This window comes from Salmo salar, chromosome ssa04 (assembly GCF_905237065.1).
Source record: "Salmo salar chromosome ssa04, Ssal_v3.1, whole genome shotgun sequence".
In the NCBI taxonomy this organism is placed as follows: domain Eukaryota; kingdom Metazoa; phylum Chordata; class Actinopteri; order Salmoniformes; family Salmonidae; genus Salmo; species Salmo salar.
The window spans coordinates 69,324,760-69,349,234 of NC_059445.1; the positions used below are offsets into that span (position 1 = coordinate 69,324,760).

General features: G+C 40.0%; 1 protein-coding gene across 1 annotated transcript; it reads right to left on the minus strand.

The window, feature by feature from the left end:
* Window positions 1-1,747: 1,747 nt before the first annotated feature.
* Window positions 1,748-24,165, minus strand: castor2 (cytosolic arginine sensor for mTORC1 subunit 2). The gene is made up of 9 exons (XM_014197803.2): window positions 23,777-24,165; window positions 11,326-11,396; window positions 9,937-10,130; window positions 7,807-7,939; window positions 6,345-6,468; window positions 5,908-6,018; window positions 4,934-5,016; window positions 4,589-4,683; window positions 1,748-4,459 (listed from the first exon to the last, which is right to left on the minus strand). The coding sequence occupies exons 1-9, from the start codon at window positions 23,890-23,892 to the stop codon at window positions 4,394-4,396; spliced, it is 993 nt and encodes a 330-aa protein (XP_014053278.1). The 5' UTR covers window positions 23,893-24,165; the 3' UTR covers window positions 1,748-4,393.
* Window positions 24,166-24,475: the final 310 nt, after the last annotated feature.

Here is a 24,475-nt window from a genome sequence, read left to right on the forward strand (position 1 = left end):
GTGGGAATCACACATGCAGCGATCATCCGTTCACCTACTCTGCGTCTCACAAAGACACGGCGGTTGGAACCAAAAATCACAAATTTGGACTCAGACCAAAGGACAGATTTCCACCGGTCTAATGTCCATTGCTCGTGTTTCTTGGGCCAAGCAAGTCTCTTCTTAGTGTCCTTTAGTAGTGGTTTCATTTCAGCAATTTTACCATGAATGCCTGATTCACCTAGTCTCTTCTGAACAGTTGATGTGTCTTACTTGAACTCTGAAGCGTTAATTTGGGCTGCAATCTGAGGTGCAGTTATCTAATGAACTCTAGAGCAGCGGTAACTTCCTGTGGCGGTCCTCATGAGAGCCAGTTTCATCATAGCGCTTGATGGTTTTTGCGACTGCACTTGAAGAAATGTTCAACGTTCTTGACATTTTCACAGATTGATTGACCTTCATGTCTTAAAGTAATGATGGACTGTTGTTTCTCTTTGCTTATGAGCTGTTCTTGCCATTTCACCAACTAGGGCTTCTGTATACCACCTATCTTGTCACAATAGAACTGATTGGAATTTCTTTCCTTCTTAATGCATTTGAGCCACAAATTAACTTTTATCAAGGCACACCTGTTAATTGAAATGCATTCCATGAAGCTGGTTGAGAGAGTGCAAAGCTGTCATCAAGGCAAACGGTGGCTACTTTGAAGAATAATAAAATATTTAGATTTGTTTAGCACTTTTTTGGTTACTACATGATTCCATGTGTTATTTCATAGTTTGTCTTTGGTATTATTCTACAATGTAGAAAAGACCAAAAAAGCAAATATCAAATTTCAGCTCAAACACTTAATCTGTAAAAATGACAAGTTAATTAGTGGGTGATTGTCATTGCAGAACCAAAGTGTGGGGGACAAAAACAGAGGCTACATTCTGGTAGACCAACGTGACTACATATAAACACGTCAGCACAGCATATTTTAAATTTAAGAATAGAAAATTCATGTTTATGCAACAAATGGTATTGCATCCTATTGTATTCATTCTCGAATCAAACCGAATTGCACTAAATCGTTTCAAACTAAAACATATCAGAGCCCATGTATCAAATCGTCTTGAAAGAGACAAACTACTCAATTTCTGGGTACTCAAATCGCCACTGTTTGCAAAACAGAATCTTGGGTCACCGTTATCCACATGATTGCATGCTCCATCAATGGCTGCTCTACTTGCCTGACCTCTACGGCAAATAGAAAAGGTCAATAAGCACGCCAAATAGGACGCTACTGCTGAACGCGCCCTCTAACAATGCACCTCCTCCACCTATGTGTTTAAGCAGTAAAAAGGTAATGGCGTTGTATAGTTAGCCTCCCACTGCAAGTCAGAAGGAACTGTGTTCTCTAGTTTGTTTGCACAGGTTAAATAATACAGAGACCACTCTTCTGTGACTTTTCTTTAGAATGTATTCTCAGCTGTTCCTATTTGCAGCAATGGTGAGGACAGAGATCAATCTAGAGGTGTCAATACTTGGATTAAGTGATTTGGAGCTAGATTCAATCCGTATCGCAGATGTTGAATTTTAAAAAGGTAATTTCAACATTTACCTTGAAAGCAGGAACATTGCCTTTAAATTTCATTATTTAAATTTCATGTATTTACGCAATACGGATTAAATTGAGACCTTGGTCAAACAAGTTATGGCAGACACCTGGGTTAAAACGACCAACAATAGGTGTGACTGTGATATGGATGTTTAGTTGCACTTCAAGTATAGAATACAAGCTTTATTTGTAATACCAATGTCAGACCACAATGTTATTGCACTGCAAGACGCCTTCAACAAAGAGGTAAAATGTAAGTGTTTGGCCAGGATTCAAACAAACCGCAACGTGCAGTGGTCGCACTGCACTTGATTTAAGGGAAAATGTCTTTAAAAGACAATTGTAGTGAGGGGTGCGGTTGATCATGACTACCAAATATTTTCTCCCACCTTTAGCAAACTTTTTTAGCGAATTAGTATGATTAGCGAGAACATTTTAAAATGGCAGACAAATCTTAGAAGCTAAAGCTAACAAATGCGTCAGCATGGAAGAGATAGATAAAGCCATCGCCGATTTCGCATTGTGGTTTGTTTGAATCCCGTCTTGTCTGTTTATAGGGCCACAAAGTAAAAAGCCACTGTTGCATTTTTCTCCATCACAGTGTCCTTTTAAGACTCACATCTGCCTTGGCTGATTTCATTCTTCAAAATGATTGATTCTTGATAAGCAAGGTACATTGTAAGTAATAGGAATGATTCTGTCCCACAGTTTGACCACTTCAATCTATCACTTTTGATTCTTTATTAGCGGGTGCATTGAAGTGGGAAACCTAGCCCTGCCAAGGAATTTAAAAAAATGCTGGACTAAAAAGCCAATAATAGAGATTGTAGTACAGCATCTAGCAAAACAACTGCTCCAACAGCAGTCCCCCAAGACCCCATGCATAGGAGTTTACATTCCAGCCCATCACATACTGAATCAATGTAAATCAACCAATGATTTCAATATAAAAATCACATTATTGCTGAAATCTGCAAGTTCCTTTCAGAATCCATCATATTAAGTCTAAATTAGGATAACGGTGAGATGATGAAATTTGAATATGCAATGGGTCTGGGGGACCAATGTTAGAAATGAAAACAGTACAGATGACAGGAAGGCCTTGAGAAACCAAACACACTAGAACATGAAAGCAAAAGCAATATTTTTTTTTATATCACCCTTTTATGTTTTTAACACTGATTAATAGCTACATGGTTTCTGCTAATCAAAGCTAACTGATGAAGCAAGCTTTTCTTGGTGCGGACAAAAAAAAAATAACACCAATGCATTAAGACCAATATAGTCTCACCTTCTCAAGAGAATCCTTCAAGGGTAAAATAGTCTTCCCCGTTTTCACATCAGTACAGCAGGATGGACCTGTATTAAAGTGCAGACTGGGGGGGCAGGGGGCGAGGATTGAGGGAGGGAGGGGAGCTGAAGGCCTAAACTGACCAGGGTTGCAGGACTGGTTCAATGATCCACAACCCAACCAACATTCCCCCACCACTTATCCTTATTCTACTAGTTTGTGTGGTAAAGGGCTGGTTTAGTGTCAGGCATGGTCTGGCACTTGATGCAAAACGATAACCTACTTCTCCCAAAACGACCGATACTACATGAAAACTGGCTTATATATATAGCCCACTAGAATGTTATTTATATGATATGTTCTACATAACAGTGGCTCTGTGATTTGTCAGTAAATGTAATTTAACGCTCAACACCAGAATCTTTCATTTTCCTATCTGACAAATCTTATCTGCTTTCCAGGTCACCAGAGTTTAGGACCATTGACATACATCTTGCCTCAGTCCCTGCAATCTATTTGCTAGCATTCAGCTAAATGGCATTTCAATGAGAACTCTAGCCCCGAAATGGATTACTTTAAGAAGAGTTTCCATAATGAGAATTTCATCAGGACTTGACATTAAAAGCTTATTCAATAACTTGTAAAAACAAAACCACACTATGTCGTGTCACTACCAACGACAACTCAGAAATGTCACCTTCAAGTGCAAACACACTGAGCGTTAGACAAGGCATTGGTCTTTAAAACGACTTGGCACTGAGAAAAATAAATAATAAGAATAATGGAAATCTTGATAATTGTTTGTAGAGAACATTCTCTTTCCATAAGGGGAGGACTGGTAACTAATACAGTATGGTTGTTATGGGGAGGACTGGTAACTAATACAGTATGGTTGTTATGGGGAGGACTGGTAACTAATACAGTATGGTTGTTATGGGAAGAGCAGCTTGTGAGAAATTGCAAAGTTTGGAAGGAAAGTGTGGTATACTAAAGCACCAGTATAGGCTGTCATGGGCCGCGTGGGTGCCAAAGTAAAAGGTGAGGGCCGGGTCGCAGCATTCCGGGCTGGTGTTGAAGAGATAGGCCCAAACTTAGTAGGCCGCGTTGCCATGGTGAAATGGTGTGAGGGAGAGGAGAAAGAAAAAGAGCGAGAGGGGGAAAAAAACACAGCAGTCACTCAAGCTTTGGGTCCCCAAAGAAGTGAATGTTGTTTGGGGTAAGAGTGGATGGTCAAGGGGGTGAGGTGGTGGGTAGGGTTGCGTAGTTGGCAATGTCTCAGAATAGGAGGGGCTTGTTGCTGATCGCTGAACAAAAGCATCCCTACACACACGCACCGTTCCTCCCCTGTACCCCATCTACACCACCCAAGCTTTACATTACCCTGTTCCCAGAACCACCCCCCACAGCAGTCCACTGATATGCTCTTGGCACTTAAAAAAAAAAATGAGTTTGACATGATAAATCAACGTGTGGGTGTGAGGGCACAGGAATGGCTAGTTCCACTGTCTCTTCCCACCTCCCATTCACTGTCCTGCGCTCTCATTGGTCCTCAAAGCTCCAATCACACTCTGGATGTTTTCTTCTGGGACCTATGAGAGATAGGAGGGCGGGGTTAAGTCTTTATTCCAAAAGCGCCAGTTTAAACTGACCCCTACAATTTACCATACAAACAGAGAGAGCGATACAGAGAGGGTGTAGAGTTGTAAACCATCACTCACCAGGGCATGGTCGAACTTGAAGGTACTGATGTAATAAGCTGGAATGTCAGCAGTCGCCAGGGGTTCCGATATTTGAGCCACGATTCCACACTCGTCTGACACAAGGCAATGAGAATAAAGAACAGATATCCATGAATATCAGAATTATTTTCGACAGGGCGTATCTGGGCGTTTAATGTATTCACATTGCCAAGTAATATTCGTATTGGCATCACAGTTTGTTTTTACTAATCTTAGCCAAATTACACTCGCATCAAACAGTGTCTCTTGGTGATGTGCACTCTGCACAGAGATCTGACTAACATGTGGAAACCAAACAGAGACAACCACAACTGTCTTACTTACCAAATCCTAAAGGCTGTCCTCCAATGCGTACCATTTTCCAAAGCTCCCCTGAAGCACTAGTGAAGAGGACATTGTTTGGAAACCTGGTTTTAAGAAATTTGAAAATTAATGCACACACTCATTCAATCTATAGCAAGTAACATTTAAAGATATTATTTAATGTACCTCTCACATCAGATGTATTCAAAGATTTCAGAAAACAGTGAATACATATTTTTGTCTTTTGTGTTAAATTCAGCGATTTGGTCAAATTCAGATTGTAGGCCAGTGGTTGCCCTACATCAGGGTTCCCCAACTGGTGGATGGAATTTTTGTTAGACATAAAATACTAAAAACACCAGGAAATCAGCTCCAAGTGTTTTTCATTTAGGAAAAATCTGTTGCAAAGTATTCCCACACATAATAGAGAGATGAGATCATAGATAAATGTAAGCAAGGTTTGAAATGATGTTTTATTCAAATATTATATCTGTTTGGGCTTCTTGCGGTCAATTTGCAGTCTACAAATTATTTATCTAGTTGATCATCCCTGTCCTACATGCTATGGTGAAAAATACATTACTTCGGAAGTACTACAATCTTGGTTCACATATTGTCCCCCTTCTTATCTTGGAGACAAAACTGACCCATATAAGGGATACCTCGCCAATGTAGGACAAGCCCATGATAAAATAGCTACTAATGTAGTGGTACTGTAATCCTTTAGTTCAATCCACGTGATTAGTAATGCAGCTGTTCGGGTTACCACACAAGTGACACCTGTAACAGCTGTCAACTCTACATTAACTTCTTTCCAAATAAACTTTCTATGATCTTCTATGTTTGTTTCTTAACAACCCAGCAGCAAACAACTTGTCCACAAATGACTCGAAACAGCAAATTGACATAGCAGTTGTGCCTTTCTGATGATGATAGACACCATAACCATGCGTTTTCTTTTCTTCTAAATGGCGGTACCACAGGAGAGCACCTACCGTGGTGTGGTTTGCTCGTCCATGACCAGAGAGATGTAGCCCTCAATCAGAGAGAAGGAGAAGAAGCGGATGTGTCCAGAGTCCTCGCTAGACGCCCCAGGCTCCTTCATGCTGGAATAGAAAGTACTGAGATTCAAGTCTGTCCAATCTTTCAACTACATTTGGTCCTGTCCATTCCAACCTGGTCACCGAGTGGTCTGCTAGTCAAACCTTTCTACACCTTTAAAGTCTAATCATAACAGCAGCATAACCATCCTATGACAGCCCTTGCTTAAGTCTAACCCTTTTCCAGGTTCTAGACTTCCTAAAACAAATTGTCTGAACGGAGCAGCTAAGTGTTCCTGTGGCAGTGTGTGTGTATGATGGTCTCTTAAAAAGATGGCCTCTGGTGACAGCCTTATGTAAAACAGGAGGAGTGCTGAGGAGTGGGTTCTTACCCGCCTGAGTAAAACATGACGTCCATGAGCAGGGTGGCCACCGAGGGCAGTGTGTCTGGGTCCAGGCTGGTCACACAGAACATGTTACTGGGGCTGGACAGAGGGTGGATGATGGGACGGGGCACTGAGAGAGAGCAAAAACATGTTTTTATTAATATGATACTGGCAGTTGTGAACATATATGCTAATATTTTTTTGGGGGAATTCATACTACCCATCAAATATGTCACCTAAAGAGATTTACAAATCTCGACAACAAAATGTGGTCCCGTGTGGCTCAGTTGGTAGAGCATGGCGCTTGCAACGCCAGGGTCGTTAGATTCCCATGGGGTACCAGAACGAAAATGTACGCACTGACTACTGTAAGTCGCTCTGGATAAGAGTGTCTGCTAAATGACAAATGTAAAATGAGCCCATGGGCTTATAAGCAACCGCTTATGTCGCTTATGCCTGGGGCTGGCCCTTGCTGTTCTGCCTGCCATATCATACTGTGTTCTCAGGTTCTGTTCTGGGGAAGAACCTTGACAGCGCGTGTTGGATTGACATACTCTTACCAAATATGGATTGTTCAATTCAAGGTTTGACAGGCTGCAGCAAAACAGCCAATTCATATCAGGGAGTCTCTGCAATATTTTCATTCATATCAGGGAGTCTGCAATATTCTCATTCATATCAGGGAGTCTGCAATATTCTCATTCATATCAGGGAGTCTCTGCAATATTTTCATTCATATCAGGGAGTCTCTGCAATATTCTCATTCATATCAGGGAGTCTCTGCAATATTCTCATTCATATCAGGGAGTCTCTGCAATATTCTCATTCATATCAGGGAGTCTCTGCAATATTCTCATTCATATCAGGGAGTCTCTGCAATATTCTCATTCATATCAGGGAGTCTCTGCAATATTCTCATTCATATCAGGGAGTCTCTGCAATATTCTCATTCATATCAGGGAGTCTCTGCAATATTCTCATTCATATTAGGGAGTTGCTGCAATATTCTCATTCAGGGGATGAATACATTTCCATTTGTATCACAGAAACCCCAATGCACAACCTGAAACAGAGTGTGCGTTACTGTATCTAAATCCAATAGCCTTTTCAGACTACTGAGTCGAGATGTGCTGGCCTGGTTACACATGTCCCATAGGGGCTCGAACTGTAAAGGAAAGGAAAATGTGAAAAGTAAATAACCGAGCCAGCACAGTAAAGTTTGTGTCCACATGATAGTGTGAAAAGGGAAATAAAAGTATTGTGTGCCTACCCCACTGTCAAACTCATTCCACGGAGGGCCGAGTGTCTGCAGGTTTTCGCTCCTCCCTTGTACTTGATTGATGAATTAAGATCACTGATTAGTAAGGAACTCCCTCACCTGGTTGTCTAGGTCTTAATTGAATGGAAAAACCAAAAACCTGCAGACACTAGGTCCTCCATGGATTGAGTTTGACACTCCTGGCCTTACCGAGTTTAGGCTTGACAAAGCCGTTGGTGACTCCCAGGCTGTTGGCGGCCACAGTCTCTCCGTTGATCACTCTCAGCAGGGTGAACTCAGAAGACAGGGTGTGCATGACCATGGGCAGGTCCCGCTCTCGAACCTGATGAACACAACACAACCACTACGCCATCAACAACTCAGCCTCAACCAAAGCACAACACAAACTTGTTACAACTGGGAAAACCAAAAAAGTTTTATAGAAACGTGAAATAGCATTTGAACAGCAGGTGAAGACGGTCTTTCCAACTGGCTGATGCAATTACGTCAGAAAGTAACTCATATTTGCACTTCAAACACAATTTGAAACTGCACTTATCAGGGGAAATAAACTACGGAGTCCCAATAGAAAACTATTCAGTGAAATTTCAAAAGAACTCAAGAGCTTCTGCATTTTGCTTATCGGAACACTTCAAGGGTAACTAAAGAGATGGGCCTGTGGGTACAGCAAAAGTTAATCAAGCATTCCAAGCAGGTATATCTGACTAGCAAAAGGCTTGGGAAAACAACCTCCCAAAGGAATGCAATGCTAAAAAGCTGGAGACGGTCTTCTGCTTTAAAATACAATTTCAACGTGAAATGAAATGCCCCAAAGAGGTCTCCATTATATGGGCCTAATGCAAAGCTACTGTGTGTCCATTCCCCCAAAACTGTGCTCTCCCCGACTGAACTCTGTGCCTCCTTCCCTGAAGAACTGTACATTTGGACATGACGGACTGATTCCATCCCCATGGGGGCTGTTCTGCCGGATCCTGACAGAAACTCATCCATCTCCTCTCCCCCTGACTAAACCCTTATTTGAGTTGCATTGAGGATGTAAACAAAATGTGAAGCCTCCTGTGAGAAGCTGGCCTCTAACTCCTCTAGGGTGGTTGAGTCAGACAAAGTCAGGTTACTTAAGGCTTTCTTCATTTGGGTCGGGTCCCACCGTTTATGTAACGCAAATAATCATAATACAACACCAGATTAAAAAATAAATAAAAATAAAAAGAGGCCTTCAGCCTGGCTCAGACCCTCAAATACAATCAGACACAGTGGGAGGGAACGAGAGCATGCAGGATAGAAACGGAGAGAAAGAGTGAGTGAGACAAGACAAACAGACAGACAGAGAGATTGAGGCAAAGCGAGAGAGGGACATGATTGAGACAGACAAATGGACAGACATTAGGCAGAGAGACAGAGAGAGACGCAAGTTGTTTCCTTCATTTCTTTACAGACAGTGATTAGGCCGTGGTTGGGAGCAGCTGGCGTGGAGGGAGAACAGTGGCCATGAATGTTACCGGGAATTTCAGCAAGAGACTGAGCTGAGGCTGATCCTCTTTACATAACTACTGCCAGATTATCAACATCTCCATTTTTGTTAACAATTATTTCCATACACAGGCACCGGTTGGTTATTCAGCAGACCTTGTGTGTTTCCCCCCACCCCCTTTTAGTAGCAGGGTAATACAAATACTCCCTATAGCCAAAAATGCCTGGCATGAGAAAGGACTGGTGTGATTAAGCAACTTCGACAAAATGAAAAGATTCTTCTCAAAGCAAAAGTGCCGCCCAGGGTGGTACTGTAGATCCACTGCTGTTGTCTTTTCATGTTGAGCAAAATGGAAAAACACTCACAGGCCACAAAGTACAAGTGAGGGCATACTTGATTAAAATGGCCCGTTCCGTAAGCTATTTTCGATTATCTACTGGTATATTTAAGAGTAGGCTACCTTCATACCACTGGTAACTTAACAGGTAAGGCAAATGACCATGTTCAGTAATACTTACAGGAATAAGCAGCTAAGCTGACAAATAGGTCCTCAAACTAAATGTGAGTATCAATAACATGTGAAGGGAGAAGGGCGCCGCTACAAGGTGCTCATAACAATGGCCAATTGGCTGGCTGATATCTTGCATGTGTTCCTTGGGAAGTTGAGGAAGGCATGCAACAAGACTTCTAAAGCCTAATTTATACAGTATGTACGAAGTTTGTAATTGATGGGCTGCCCACATCTACAATGGATCACCATTTTGACCAGCTATTAGTAGTTCTTGAGTTGCGCACTAGATAGGTTTTAATTTACGCTTAAGAGAGGTCTGTAGTGGAACAGCACTCACCAAGATAAAGTCAGTCTGATAGGTGGACAGCATAAACACAGAGATGTTGTGGTCTGCCAGGGGGGCAATGACAGACTTGGCTATTTTGGTGACTCCGATTGGTTGAGAGTTGGTGGCGCTCCCGCCCCCCGACACCACGTTGAGAGCCAACCACGTGGCCTCGGCGACACTAAGGTGCTCCGACTCGGGCAGTTCTGAAAGGGGACAAGAAAATTACGCATTAGTGTGGCCCCAGATGGATGTGTCTGTCTGTCAGCGGTCCCCTTAGCGATAAATGAGGCGCTAACGGCATCGCCGGACTCTCAATGTCTCTTATTTTACGTATGATTGTTTGACATTCTCCTCCGCTGATGAGCTGGATGAGGCATTGTCAAGCCTGGGTGCCATTAATATGAGAGGGGTCTGACTTGGAAAAAGGCCTGACTCCACTGCTGAGAACAATGAAATATCACTAGACTGACCATGCTTATTTCATCCTAAAAAACAATAATAACTTAGTTAAACAAGTCGCCTTCAAGAGGGTCTTCATTGTGGTTAGTAAATTAGCTTATAAATCACTCAGGGTAAAACATTTACCACTGAGCATAGATTAATAGCGAAAGCTATGTCAACAGTCTCAATATAGAGCTAAATGTGTGTGCGGCCATTTTCATGCACTGGCATGAAAACAAAACAAAACAACAAGTACTTGAAGCCTCGATGCAGCAAAGGAAAGTACATGCATACAGATGAGCACAATATAAACTTCCAGACAATCTACCTACAGTAGAATACCTGCAACTGTTTCACAACACAGAGCTTCTAGTATCAATGGTGACCAACGAGGGTCCCCCTGAAAACCAGACTATAATGACATGGATTCATCACTCAACCACAAAACCAAGCCAGTGACAGCTTGGCCTCTGTTAACCGGGGCGGCAGGTAGCCTAGTGGTTAGAGCGTTGGGCCAGTAACCGAAAGAATGCTAGATCGAAACCCCGAGCTGAGAAGGTAAGAATCTGTCGTTCTGACCTTGAACACTGTTCCCAGGCCATCATTGTATATAAGAATTTATTCTTAACTGACTTGCCAAGTTAAATAAAGGTTAAATTAAAAATGTAAAAATCCATAATGGAACAACGGGCAGAACTGATGTAGCAATATGTAGTCAAACATTGGCATCGAGTCAAGATATGAGAAATTAAAGAAAGCATAGGTCCTTACTGTCTGGGATCCCTGGGAAGTTGAAATGTACAATGGGTAACGGTTAGGAAGGCATGCAACAACACTTCTAAAGTCTAATTTGTCCCAAGGATTCTGGATAGCACTGCCCGAAAATCATAGGGCTACACATGTTTTCATGATTTACCATCCTGCTAAAGATCCAGAGGTAGCGACCACAAAACCCACCTTTGAAGCCTTCCTCATCGACGATAATGGTATAATCCTCCGGAGTCTCCGTCAAACTGAAAAACTTGCATCTGGAAACGATAAAGGAGGTTTCACATTGAATAACATGGTTCATTATGCTACTTGTAAATAACCAGTTAGTTTCAACAGAACATATTGATTATCTCAGTTCAGTTATTTAAATGGAAAGGAGTTATTGAAAGCTGCTTGCAGGCAATAAGCAAAAAGGGGTCCCCTAAATACCCAGAAAGTACCACATTGGACAACACAAATGAGCAAAAGCATATTGTTCGCCTTAAGTAGTGTGTTGTTTCATGAGTAACTTTTTTTATGTTACATAATATGCCTATATGAACCATTCAGTCACAACAACAAAACATTTGAGGTTAACAATTAGAAACTAAACTTCCGTAAAGCCTCTAATGTCATCAGCCTCCAAAAATCTGTTTGACCCCACATGGCCCACGAAGTTCCTTTCGTGGAAAGCAAGCAACACATCCGTGCAGCCAATCTGTCTGATCACAAGTCTGAATATCTTCTTTATCACCATATTTAATGACATAATGATGGACTATATTTGAGGCCCATCAGGTCATCGAGACAACATAGGAATACACCATGGTTTTGCTCAGATCAAAGTAAGCCCAGCTATCTCTTTCATTTCATCCATCAGTAATGGATGATAGGAGCTCCATACTGTTGTGCAAACCTCATTGCCACAGGAATTGCAAAACCCGAGATGTTTTTGAATATTTTCGCTCCATGCATCCATCTAGCGGCAATTCCACGTTAACGGAATTACGGATCGACTCAGTTTCTTCTCTTTAAATGTATGCCAAACAAAAAACATTGATTTCAAAGTTGATCAACTCTATGCACAAGGACTATTTTTAACAAATTTCCACTGAAAAACACAAAAACTAATTTAGCTGAATAACTGTGCAGATGCAAACTTTGGTAATGGAATTACAGTAAAATCTCCCTCAGGTTTTAATGTGACCACATTTTCCCAAAACTTTTAAATATCTGCTGTGAATTAAGATTCAAAGATATCTGCAGAAAGAATGGGGTGTCAGCTATGACATGACACCTTGAGTTTGAAAAAAATCTATTTTGGTTGTTGAACTACAGTAAGTGGTGGATTTACACCTAGTAACAGAATTACGGTAACAGAATTACAACATGGGTCCCTGATCTGTACTACACAGAAATGCTAAATTATGGATATGAATGTCATTCTCCTCATGTTTCACAAGTTTGGACATCACAGTACAGCAGAGAAAAGTACAGTACAACACAGCATAGCAGAATAGGGTATTACAGTACAGTAGAGTTCAGTAAGGTATAGTTCAGTACGGTTGAGTACAGTACAATACTCTACTCACCGTATTGTAGTGCACTGTACTCTACTCTAGTCACTGTGCTATCCAAACTTGTGAAACATATGTTTATGATAGGTTCAGATTTGGTTCAGTCCGGTCCGTCTGTGGGCGTTAACATTCAAGGCCAGGGTGGACTGGCCAAATGTCAACGTCCATGGACATCCAGTATTGGTCAGTGCTCAGTGGGTGAGGATGCTGGTTACAGTAAATGGACAGAGTGGGCTCATGGGTAGGTGTCAGTAAGATCTGGGAGAAGTGACATTAACGACACAGAGATACAGAGATAGAGAGATACAGAGATACAGAGATAGAGAGATAGAGAGAGAGAGAGAGAGAGAGAGAGAGAGAGAGAGAGAGAGAGAGAGAGAGAGAGAGAGAGAGAGAGAGAGAGAGAGAGAGAGAGAGAGAGAGAGAGAGATAGATAGAGTTGTAATACTCTTGGTTTGACCACAGAGAGAGAGAGACACAGAGAGAACGACAGAGAGAGAGACACAGAGAGAGAGAGACACAGAGAGAGACACAGAGAGAGAGACACAGAGAGAGAGACACAGAGAGAGAGAGAGAGAGTTTTAATACTCTTGGTTTGACCACAGAGAGAGAGAGACACAGAGAGAGAGACAGAGAGAGAGAGACACAGAGAGAGAGAGAGACACAGAGAGAGACACAGAGAGAGAGAGAGAGACACAGAGAGAGAGAGACACAGAGAGACAGAGAGAGAGAGAGACACAGAGAGACAGAGACAGAGAGAGAGAGAGAGAGAGAGAGAGAGAGAGAGAGAGAGAGAGAGAGAGAGAGTTTTAATACTCTTGGTTTGACCACCAGACAACAGAATGGTATGCTAGTGAAAGGGAGGACAGTAGCAGGTGACCCAACTATGGTTTTTGACTATTATAACTTCCCATTGTAGCCAATTCAGTTGAAGAAATTACGAAATTACGAGTTTTAAGCACTTAATAATTCACAAACAAATTTGATATCAGTCAGTAAAATCACTGAACTTTTATTATTCTCCCTCCAGATAAGTGTCTGCTAAATTACTAAATTAATTTCCCAAAAATTTGACACCCAATTTGATATGTTCCTACAAACCTCACATGGTGCTTATGGGTCTTCAAAAACATATAGATATTTTATTAGGGATAGATCAGCTTTAATATATTGCAGGTTCTATATGTAATTGTTTGCATAATTTCCAATGCCTGATATTGTATTTTTATATATATTTTCCTTCTTTATTATTTTCCCCTAACCCTACCACCTGCCCCCTAATTGGAGTAAACTAATGGACAACAATACTTCGATTTTATACTTCCAACTTATACATTTTACAGACATGTACATTTTACCATAGTTTTCCATTTTTCCCTTTAGTCCTACCAAAACAAGTGATCTAATGGTTGTCTCTTCGCAGCAAAATCTGCAGAGTTGGGATGATTATATCCCCCATATACAAAACATTCTATTGGTTGCAATAATTTTTTATAATAATTTTAAATTGAAAAACGGTGTTTTGAATCAGGAGTTGTTTTGTGTATCAGTTCATAAACCATGTGCTATAGAATCGGCACATCAAAAATCTCTTTCCAACTATTTTGCAACCAGTATGGCGCAGCTGTACATTTGTTGGTCCTTAAATGTAACTAACTGGTATACTTTTTTTATTTATCATAAAAAATAGTTAGCTCCATGTGTGACATAACTCCACCAGTCCTTTTTATGATATAATTAACAAAAATAATACATTTTTATTATAAATAATGTATTTTTTTTTCATCAATTAGTATATTTGAGTTTAACCATAATATTTGTTGTAATATTTGTTCTATCTTTTCTGGTGGATGAAACTGAAATTGCAACCAGCTTTCGATGGCTTGTTTTAAAATAACAATATTTTGGAGATTCGGTTATTTGAAAATGAAATAAAGTGAGAGGTTGTAATCTAGATAAAGGGGAAAAGGCAATTTAACTAATCTGCAGTTCTGATTTAAGTATACCTTTTGTATGGCTGAAGCCTTTAGTGAGAGGTTCAATGCTTTAATATTGAATATTTTTTGCCCTCCAAACTCATACTAATTATATAAATAGGTCTGTTTAATTTTGTCTGGCTTGCTGTGCTAAATAAAGTGGATATTTTTTGCTAATATAATAATACATTTTAAAAAGTTGTTCGGTGTAGGCAGGGCCATAAGTACAAATAGGTAAACTGGGATATGACAAAATAATTAATCAGGGTAATTTTTCCACAAATAGACAGGTATTTACCGTTCCATGGTATCAAGATCTTATTCATTTTTGCTAACTTTCTATAAAAATGTATTCTAGTGAGATATGAATACCAAGTATGTCCACTTCACCGTCAGACCATTTTATTGATAAATGTCATGGTAATGTAAAAGTTATATATATTTTTTATTCCAATACGTAATATGATACACTTATCATAGTTTGGTTGTAATCCAGAGAGGTTAGAGAAATTATCTAGATCCTCTATGAGGCTGTGGAGGGATCCAGATTGCGGATTTAAAAGAAAACATGAGTTGTCGGTGTACAATGATACCTTTGATTTTAAGCCCTGGATTTCTAGTCCCATGATATTATTGTTGGAACTGATTTTAATAGCTAACATTTCGATGGCCATAATAAATAGATATGCCAATTGTGGAAAACCTGGTTTTACTCCGACAGTTTAATACTTTTTGATAAGTAGCCATTATTTACCATTTTACACCTGTGGTAACTATACATAACTTTAACCCATTGTATAAGAGATTCTCCAAAATAGTCAAGGCATTTATATAGAAATTCTAGTGGTACTTTATCAAAGGCCTTTTCAATATCAGCTATGAATACCAGGCCCTGTTTCCCAGATTTTTCATAGTGTTCTATTGTTTCCAGTGCTTGTCTTATATATCTCCAATGTATCATCCAGGTAAGAACCTGTCTGATAAGGATGAATAATACCTTTTTAATTTTATGCGCTATGCATTTTGCATCACACTGAAGTGTAAGGGGCCGTCAGTTTTTTTTTTAGCTTATGGTTTCTTTGATATAAATGCCCCTATGCAAACATGCCCAAATAAAATACATGGACCTTGAGTTGAGACTGCCAGCACCTGCTGCAGACTATTATGCCGATCATAAAACCTGAACCAGCTCACGATTCTGGGAGAGAAGAGCAATTTTTGTCCGATCCACCCAAACCTCTCTTTCAATCAAGGGGTACCATGATACTTGTTGATTGTGGAAAGCAGCGAGTCTGATGCAATGAGTCATTTATTTGATGATGGCGTGCGTCATCTCCTAAATACTCGACTGGCCTACTTGTCCCACTCCCAAACCTCTCCTGCTGTTGTGTCATATCATCTCGAGTGTCCTTGTGTTGGCATGGTGGAGAGCATTACTAATACATATGCATGGAGAAAGGGCACCTCACTGCCATTAAAGGAGACTTCAGATTAGATTCACCTTCAGTATTGACTTGGCTCTTTACCACTATGGGATTTGTGTTTTCAATTGAAGGTTTTGAGATGATGAAAGGATGCTGAGCTAACGGTAGACTTTAGAGAGTGCCGTTTTGAAGTTTGTCTACCTCATTGCTCTTGGTGCATGTACCTGGAAACTGCCATGAAGAACAAACATTTGTAACTTGATCTTTGCTTTTGACTTGAAACGTTAGATGACTCCGAGGGATAATTCAACATGGCCGTGTCCTCTTGAAAATATTTTTGTACTTCGAGTTTCACGCATTGCTCATGAAGAATTGGTTAGATAGGGGTAACTCACTACCAGCTGATTTCATGTTCAAATATGAATAGCAAAAAGGATGTTTCCATTCAAATCAAATGTCTTTCTTTACCTAGATTTTTCTTTTCAAACAAATGCTCTCAGTGCAAGCTCCCTCAGAAACAACCTACCTTAAAACTTCTTTGGGATAGGGGGCAGTATTTTCACGGCCGGATAAAAAACGTACCCGATTTAATCTGGTTACTACTCCTGCCCAGAAACTAGAATATGCATATAATTAGTAGATTTGGATAGAAAACACTCTAAAGTTTCTAAAATTGTTTGAATGGTGTCTGTGAGTATAACAGAACTCATATGGCAGGCCAAAACCTGAAAAGATTCCATACAGGAAGTGCCCTGTCTGACAATGTGTTGTCCTTCTGTTGCATCTCTATCGACATTACAGCATCTGTGCTGTAACGTGACACTTTCTTAGGCTTCCATTGACTCTCTAAAGCCGCCAGAAAGTGGAATGGGGTGTCTGCTGTCTCTGGGCAAAGTACAGCAGCAGAGTTTGTAAGTGGTCAGCCTGGGGACAGTGAGACTGAGATGCGCGTTCACGAGACTTCTCCATTTTTTTCTTTGTGGCCTTTGAATGAATACAACGTTGCCCAGTTGGAATATTATCGCTATTTTACGTGAAAAATAGCATAGAAATTGATTTGAAACAGCGTTTGACATGCTTTTAAGTACAGTAATGGAATATTTAGATTTCTTTTGTCACGAAATGCGCTCGCGCGTTACCCTTCGGATAGTGACCTGAACGCACGAACAAAACGGAGGTATTTGGATATAACGATGGATTATTTGGAACCACAACAACATTTGTTGTTGAAGTAGAAGTCCTGGGAGTGCATTCTGACGAAGAACAGCAAAGGTAATCCAATTTTTCTAATAGTAATTCTGAGTTTAGTGAGCCCCAAACTTGGTGGGTGTCAAATTAGCTAGCCTGTGATGGCCGAGCTATGTACTCAGAATATTGCAAAATGTGCTTTCACCGAAAAGCTATTTTAAAATCTGACACCGCGATTGCATAAAGGAGTTCTGTATCTATAATTCTTAAAATAATTGTTTGTTTTTTTGTGAACGTTTATCGTGAGTAATTTAGTAAATCCACCGGAAGTGTTCGGTGGGAATGCTAGTTCTGAACGTCACATGCTAATGTAAAAAGCTGTTTTTTGATATAAATATGTACTTGATTGAACAAAACATGCATGTATTGTATAACATAATGTCCTAGGAGTGTCATCTGATGAAGATCATCAAAGGTTAGTGCTGCATTTAGCTGTGGTTTTGGTTTTTGTGACATTATATGCTAGCTTGAAAAAATGGGTGTCTGATTATTTCTGGCTGGGTACTCTGCTGACAAAATCTAATGTTTTGCTTTCGTTGTAAAGCCTTTTTGAAATCTGAAATCTGAGAGCCTATGGGAGTCTTAGAAAATGTCACGTTACAGCAGAGATCTTTGTTTTGGATAGAGATGACAAAGAAGGCCAAGAAATGGTCAGACAGGGTACTTCCTGTACAGAATCTTCTCAGGTTTTGGCCTGCAATTTGAGTTCTGTTATACTCACAGACACCATTCAAACAGTTTTAGAAACTTTAGAGTGATTTCTATCCAAAGCTACTAATTATATGCATATTCTAGTTTCTGGGCAGGAGTAATAACCAGATTAAATCGGGTACGTTTTTTTATCCGGGCCGTGAAAATACTGCCCCCTATCCATAACAAGTTAACGAGAGTCTTATCTTTAAAATGGTGTAAAATAGTTGATTGTTTGAGAAAATTGAATTGGGGTATTTTAGTTGGTTTTGTATTTCGCGCCGTGCGATGCCATTAGCTGTTGGCTAGGGGTTCCGCAGGCGGAACGTCTGTCCTCAACAGGTTAAGGAAATTCCACAATAATGGAATTGCACTGAGACTCAGATTTTCCACTTAAAAATGTATGCCTAACAAAAACCATTGATTTAAAAGTTTAACGAATCAGACAACTCTATGCACAAGGAATAATTTTCTGTTACCATACTTTGGCATCTGCACAGTTAACCCAGTAAATGTTAGTTTTATTTTTTATTATGTTTTTACTGTAAAATGTTCAATGTATTCATTATGCATAAAGTTGTTGGTTTATTAAACATTGAAATCAATGGTTTTTGTTTAGGATATTTTAAAGTGAAAAATCGAAGTCTCAGTGCAATTCCGTAACTTACCCAAGGCTTCCTGCTGGAATGAATATGTAACGGTAAAGTACTACGAAGATTACCATGTCTCTTTTGGAGACATCAGGATATGTTTTGCCATAGACCAACAACATACCTTCTGAGATTCAGTTACTGGATTTTCATATCAATTATTTTTGCTTAATATCATCTAATCTCTTTTGTACAGTGTGGTGAAAAAGAATTTGACCCCTTTCCGATTCTCTATTTTTGCATATTTTAGTATACTGAATTATCAGATCTTCAACCAAAAACTACTATTAGATAAAGGGAACCGGTGTTTACAAATAGCAAAAAAAATGTATACTTACTTTATTTAATTAATTAACAAAGTTATGCAACACCCAATTCCCCTGTGTGAAAAAGTAATTGCCCCCTTACATGCTGACCACATCGCTTGCGTTGTGTATGCGAGCGTTGCAAAATAAATGTACACATACATGTTATTCAATCATTTAATCTAAACTGCTCACAAGTCTGCGTAGCCAGGCGCTAAAATAGAACCCCCCCCTAAAAGATTTAGATGCACTATTGTAAAGTGGTTGTTCCACTGGATATCATAAGGTGAATGCACCAATTTGTAAGTCGCTCTGGATAAGAGCGTCTGCTAAATGACTTAAATGTAAATGGTTTTTAGGAGCATATACCCGCGTGGGTGATTGAAAAATGAACTCATGTCCAGACTCCAGTCAGTGGTGGTAATGCACCTTAAAGTTGGTTGCCAACTGACATATAAAGTCCACTACTACTGAAGGAGGAGAGATTACTAGAAACTATTAGTTTCCCCTTGTTGGAGTAGAGAACACACGATTTTGTGCCTCAAAATGGGTCAAAATTATACAAAGATCCAGAAAAAAAGGACCTTGTGCATTTCAGGTAAAATAATAACCCAATGTTTATATCCCTGGATAGATTAGCTAGCAACTGCAAGATAGCTAGCTAAATGTTCATGAATGTGTAATGTGTTTTGACCTGTCCCCAAATTAACATAGTTGGTTCAGAGTTTGTTTTGATATTTCAACCTGCATATCTAGATTGCATCTGGTGTGGATGTACAAAATCAACATGTGCGCGATGGCGCATGAGCATGCCCAGTCTCGACAGCATGTTACACACAATAACTGGTTGTGCCACCTTTAGCTGCAATGACTGCTACAAAATGCTTCCTGTAGTTGTTGATCAGTCTCTCACATCACTGTGGAGGAATTTTGGCCCACTCTTGCATGCCGAACTGCTTTAACTCAGCGACATTTGTGAGTTTTAAAGCATGAACTGCTTGTTTCAAGTCCTGCCACAACATCTCAATTGGGATTAGGTCTGGACTTTAACTAGGCCATTCCAAAACTAAAAATGTGTGGCTTTTTAGACATTTTCATGTTGACTCGATTGTGTGTTTTGGATCATTGTCTTGAGACATAACCCAGCTGCGCTTCAGCTTCAACTCACAGACGGATGGCCTGACATTCTCCTGTAGAATTGTCTGATACAGAGCAGCATTCGTGGTTCCTTCTATTAATGAAAGTCATCCAGGTCCTGAGGCTGTAAAGCATCCCCAAACCATCACACTCCCACCACGCTTGACCATTGGTATGAGGTTTTACTGTGAAATGCAGTGTTTGGTTTTTGCCAGGCATAACAGGACCCATGTCGTCCAAAAAGTTGACTCAAGTTTGCCAAACAGCATCTGGATGACCATCAAAACTCTTGGATGAATGTTCTATGGACAGAGGAGTCAAAAGTATCAACTTTTTGGATGACATGGGCCCCATTATGCCTGGCAGTTCTGCATGGAAGAGTGGGCCAAAATTACTCCACAGCGATGTGAGAGACTGATCAAGAACTACAACAAGTGTTTGGTTGGAGTCATTGCAGCTAAAGGTGGCACAACCAGTTATTGAGTGTAAGGGAGCAATTACTTTTTCACACAGGAGCACTGGGTGTTGCAACTTTGTTTATTAAATAAATGAAATAAGTATGTAATTTGTGTTATTTGTTTACTCAGGTTCCCTTTATAATATTAGGTTTTGGTTGAAGATCTGATAACATTCAGTATCAAAAACATGCAAAAGTAGAGAAAATTAAATAATTTTTCATGGCACTGTATATATATATATATAAGACAGGATTGTCAACAGTGAGACAGCACATTTAGGGAGAAGAGCATCAACAACATTCTGGGTGGCAAGCAGCTTCCAAGCCAGCGTCTTGTGTTTGTTTGCCTCCACATTTAGTCAGCACGACTTACATTCTACATGAATGCAAGGCACTTCACAGGGAGCTTCTAAATGAGTTTGATTCAGGCTGTTAGAAAACCCATGAGCAATTAACAACCTTCCATTACTTAACTCGAAATTGGACACAATCAGTACTGTATGTGATGGGAGGGACAGCAGATATAAAAACTCAATATGCAAATCTATTAGTGACTCCCAAATGATAGAAATGCTATGAAATGACAGCTGCAACAAGGCCCAAATCTCAGATGAAGCCGATCAAAGATTTCCTCATTCCACTTGAGGCCAAACAATGTTCTGAAAACAGACCAACTTGGTGCATCCAGCTCTGTCTGCCAACAATGGAAGCAATGAAACACTTCCAAGATATGAGGGGAAACCACAGGCTATGTTTAATGACAGATACATCTATTTTAATTAAGTTCTGTCTGGGCATCAGGAAATAAGATCTTTCAAAATGTTGTCTGTCTTCTTGTTTCTATACTATAACTGCTGTTTTACTTAGTGGAGAGAGTATGGGTTATCAGTATCTTTATCTGCATTTTTAAACACTGCCTTAAGGGTCATTACACTTTCAAATCATAGTTTGTCAGACGTTATAATACCTCTAAAGTAGTCAAGTTGAAACCACGTCCCACGACATCGGTTGTGTAGATCCAGCTATATGCCTCCACACCAAATGAATGGAAAAGATAAGCACCGACTAAAACCAGGAAATTACACGGTACTCATCTTTTCTATTCAGACAAAACTGTATCTACACAACAAAGGTTGTGGGACATGGTTTCTATATACATTTCCGTAAGACCATACCACTGCAAAATGTGAACCTAAATGCATGTTTTACGCTCCCAAGCTGTGCGATGCAACAAACATTTATACTGCATTCTGTGGAACTCTGCCTCCTTTTCAAGTATTTTTCAGGGGTCACCACAGCACATGTAAAAAGGTCACTGAAAGGTGGAGGAGAGCTTGGTAAACATAGGTTAGCCAATGGCCTTTTCAACCCCATGTGTCATTAATGTGTCACTAAAATATACTTGCCTTCAACTTGTGTCCTGGTGCAGTTATAAGAGCAAGGATCCCAAGATCTTTGTTGGAATGCAAAACTGTTATATTATTGACCTGTAGGCCCATTTCTCACACATGCAGCCAAAATTGCAGTGATAAGAATAGGTCTTGAGGAAAACTGCACTAACGAAGTTTAGGTTAGAGTAGCCTATTGATAAGTGGCATTCCATCATGTAAGTATAACTTTTGCAATAGGTTTACAGAAGATAATCTACAGATAACCTGCCCTATCCTCATCATGCCAGGTGAAATTAATAGGAGGAAAAAATATACAGCGTTATTGTTGTCTCCTAATTATAACCTATTCAATGTATTTAAAACCGAAAAAGGCTGTAGTCAGAAACACAACCACCGGGACAGCATTCATATCTCCAGCAGCAGATAGAATGGCTAGCTAACCAAATCATGATTGCAACATTGCAAATGATATATTCGGCATCATCGCGAACAACATAAATGTCTCACGCCGCCGGTTCAAGTTTGATGTAAAGCAACCACCTCACCTCATTTAATTTTACACCTACACACAACGAAGAAACAACACCGCAGAGCTGCAATGTCGCGTTCACGTTCTGTGGGAAACTCGGGACCTCCGAGTTAAAATGAACAGAAGTAATTTGCGTAGAGGTATTTATTGGTCAATTCTCCTTCCCAAGTGGGAAACTCCTGTATCAGAGAGGAATGCCGCGTTCAAGTGCTTGTCGGAAGTAGGAAATGTACGACTTGTTAACTGGTTGAACGCAGCACGTATAACTACAACCAGAAATTTGAGTTTATTAGTTCTGACTAGCTCATGAACAAGGCAGAAGAGGTGAAGCAAGAGGGTTAACTCCGACCCCATAATCTGTACACATTAAGCAGATCATTCATTATTAAGCAACTGAGTTTTTGTATGGGGTGGAGAAAGTGTTGAATTTAGTCACGATTAAAATGAATTGCCATTTTGATACGTGTACTGCTTCCAATTGGCGCATTCACCCCCTGTAACTATTCCCCAGGTCGTTGCTGTAAATGAGAATGTGTTCTCAGTCAAATTACCTGGTAAAATAAGGGTTAAATAAAATAAGTGAGAGGCACTTGACAACTGAGAAAAATATATATTGGAGTAGTCCTTGTTGAAATTCGAGATTGTCTATGCATATTCATGAGGCTAGCATAGCTTCTCACTCTCCATTGAATACAGGCGGTTGATGTCAACACCCCTCTTCGATTATAAAAAAAAATATTAAAATAAGATGTATCCACCAAACCAAAGAGAGGAATAGGCGGGAGCTTGACAGCCCGACGTTCCGGTCTGTGGAAAACGAATTCCATTGTTAGGGCGGAGTCATAAGCCTCATTATATCCAGTATCTCTGGTATCATCTTTCTACAAGTAAGCAAGTAGATTTCCGAGTTTCCGACAGGACGTCAACGCAGCATAAGCACGTAGCCTACACACCCCTTCACGTCGACCGGACTACAAAAGCACAAAAGCTGAAAAAAATGACAATGCAAAACAACATACTGAATTTAAAGAATACTGTCAGCACTCATTGACTCCTGCAAAAACAGAGCATGCATTTTCATTGAAAGCTAAAACAGAACTGCTGAAGACAATTACAATTGGACAGCTTTGCTACCACCATCGGCAACACTGTATCTAGTCGGGCAATTAGTTTGCAATAACGTTACTGCCCAATAAGATATTTAGAATGACTCATTTTCTTTATTGTATCGGATTTAATAATATTTATATATATATATATATAAAGCTACTTACCTTGTTTTAGAGGGCAAGAAGGCGAGTTTGATTAATCCGTGAGTGCAAATCTGAATGCCCTCTTTTGCTATACTCGCTACTTTCAAGCTGTGTTCTAAAATATGCAACTCCATCATTTGCGTCTTCTCATTTGAGGAACATCTAAGATATTAATGTATATCGTTTCTAATAAAAAAACAAATAAATACACCTATATAGCTTATAAAAACCGTGAAACGTAGCAGAAAGCAAGGGAGGGAGAAGGACAAGTTATCCACTTAGGATAAGAGTGAAAGAGAGGTAAAATAGAAGCAGGGTGTAATAAAAGAATCACAATGAGGAAGAGAAGGACAGTCGGTCCCCGTGTATTCTCTCCGACAGGGATTGGAATAGTCCAGCAGCTGGTAACAGTGAAACAAACAACTTGCCACTCAAAAGAAGGGGAGGACCTGCTTTGCCACACGGGCATGTTGGGACATGTAGTTTCACATTTCCTATGGCGTCATGGCAGGGCCATCATTGAGCAAATACAGGGACAATGTAAAATATGACAAATTAAGTATTTTGTTTCAGTTTTGTATATGCATGATTTGTAATGCATTAATTTGTCTGAGGATAAACCCCAGACATCTTACATATCAACCTTGCAAGATAGGCCTACTACATCTGTGCCCATAATGTCCAAAAACTGTCATCGCTAGGACATTAATGGCCTGTCCA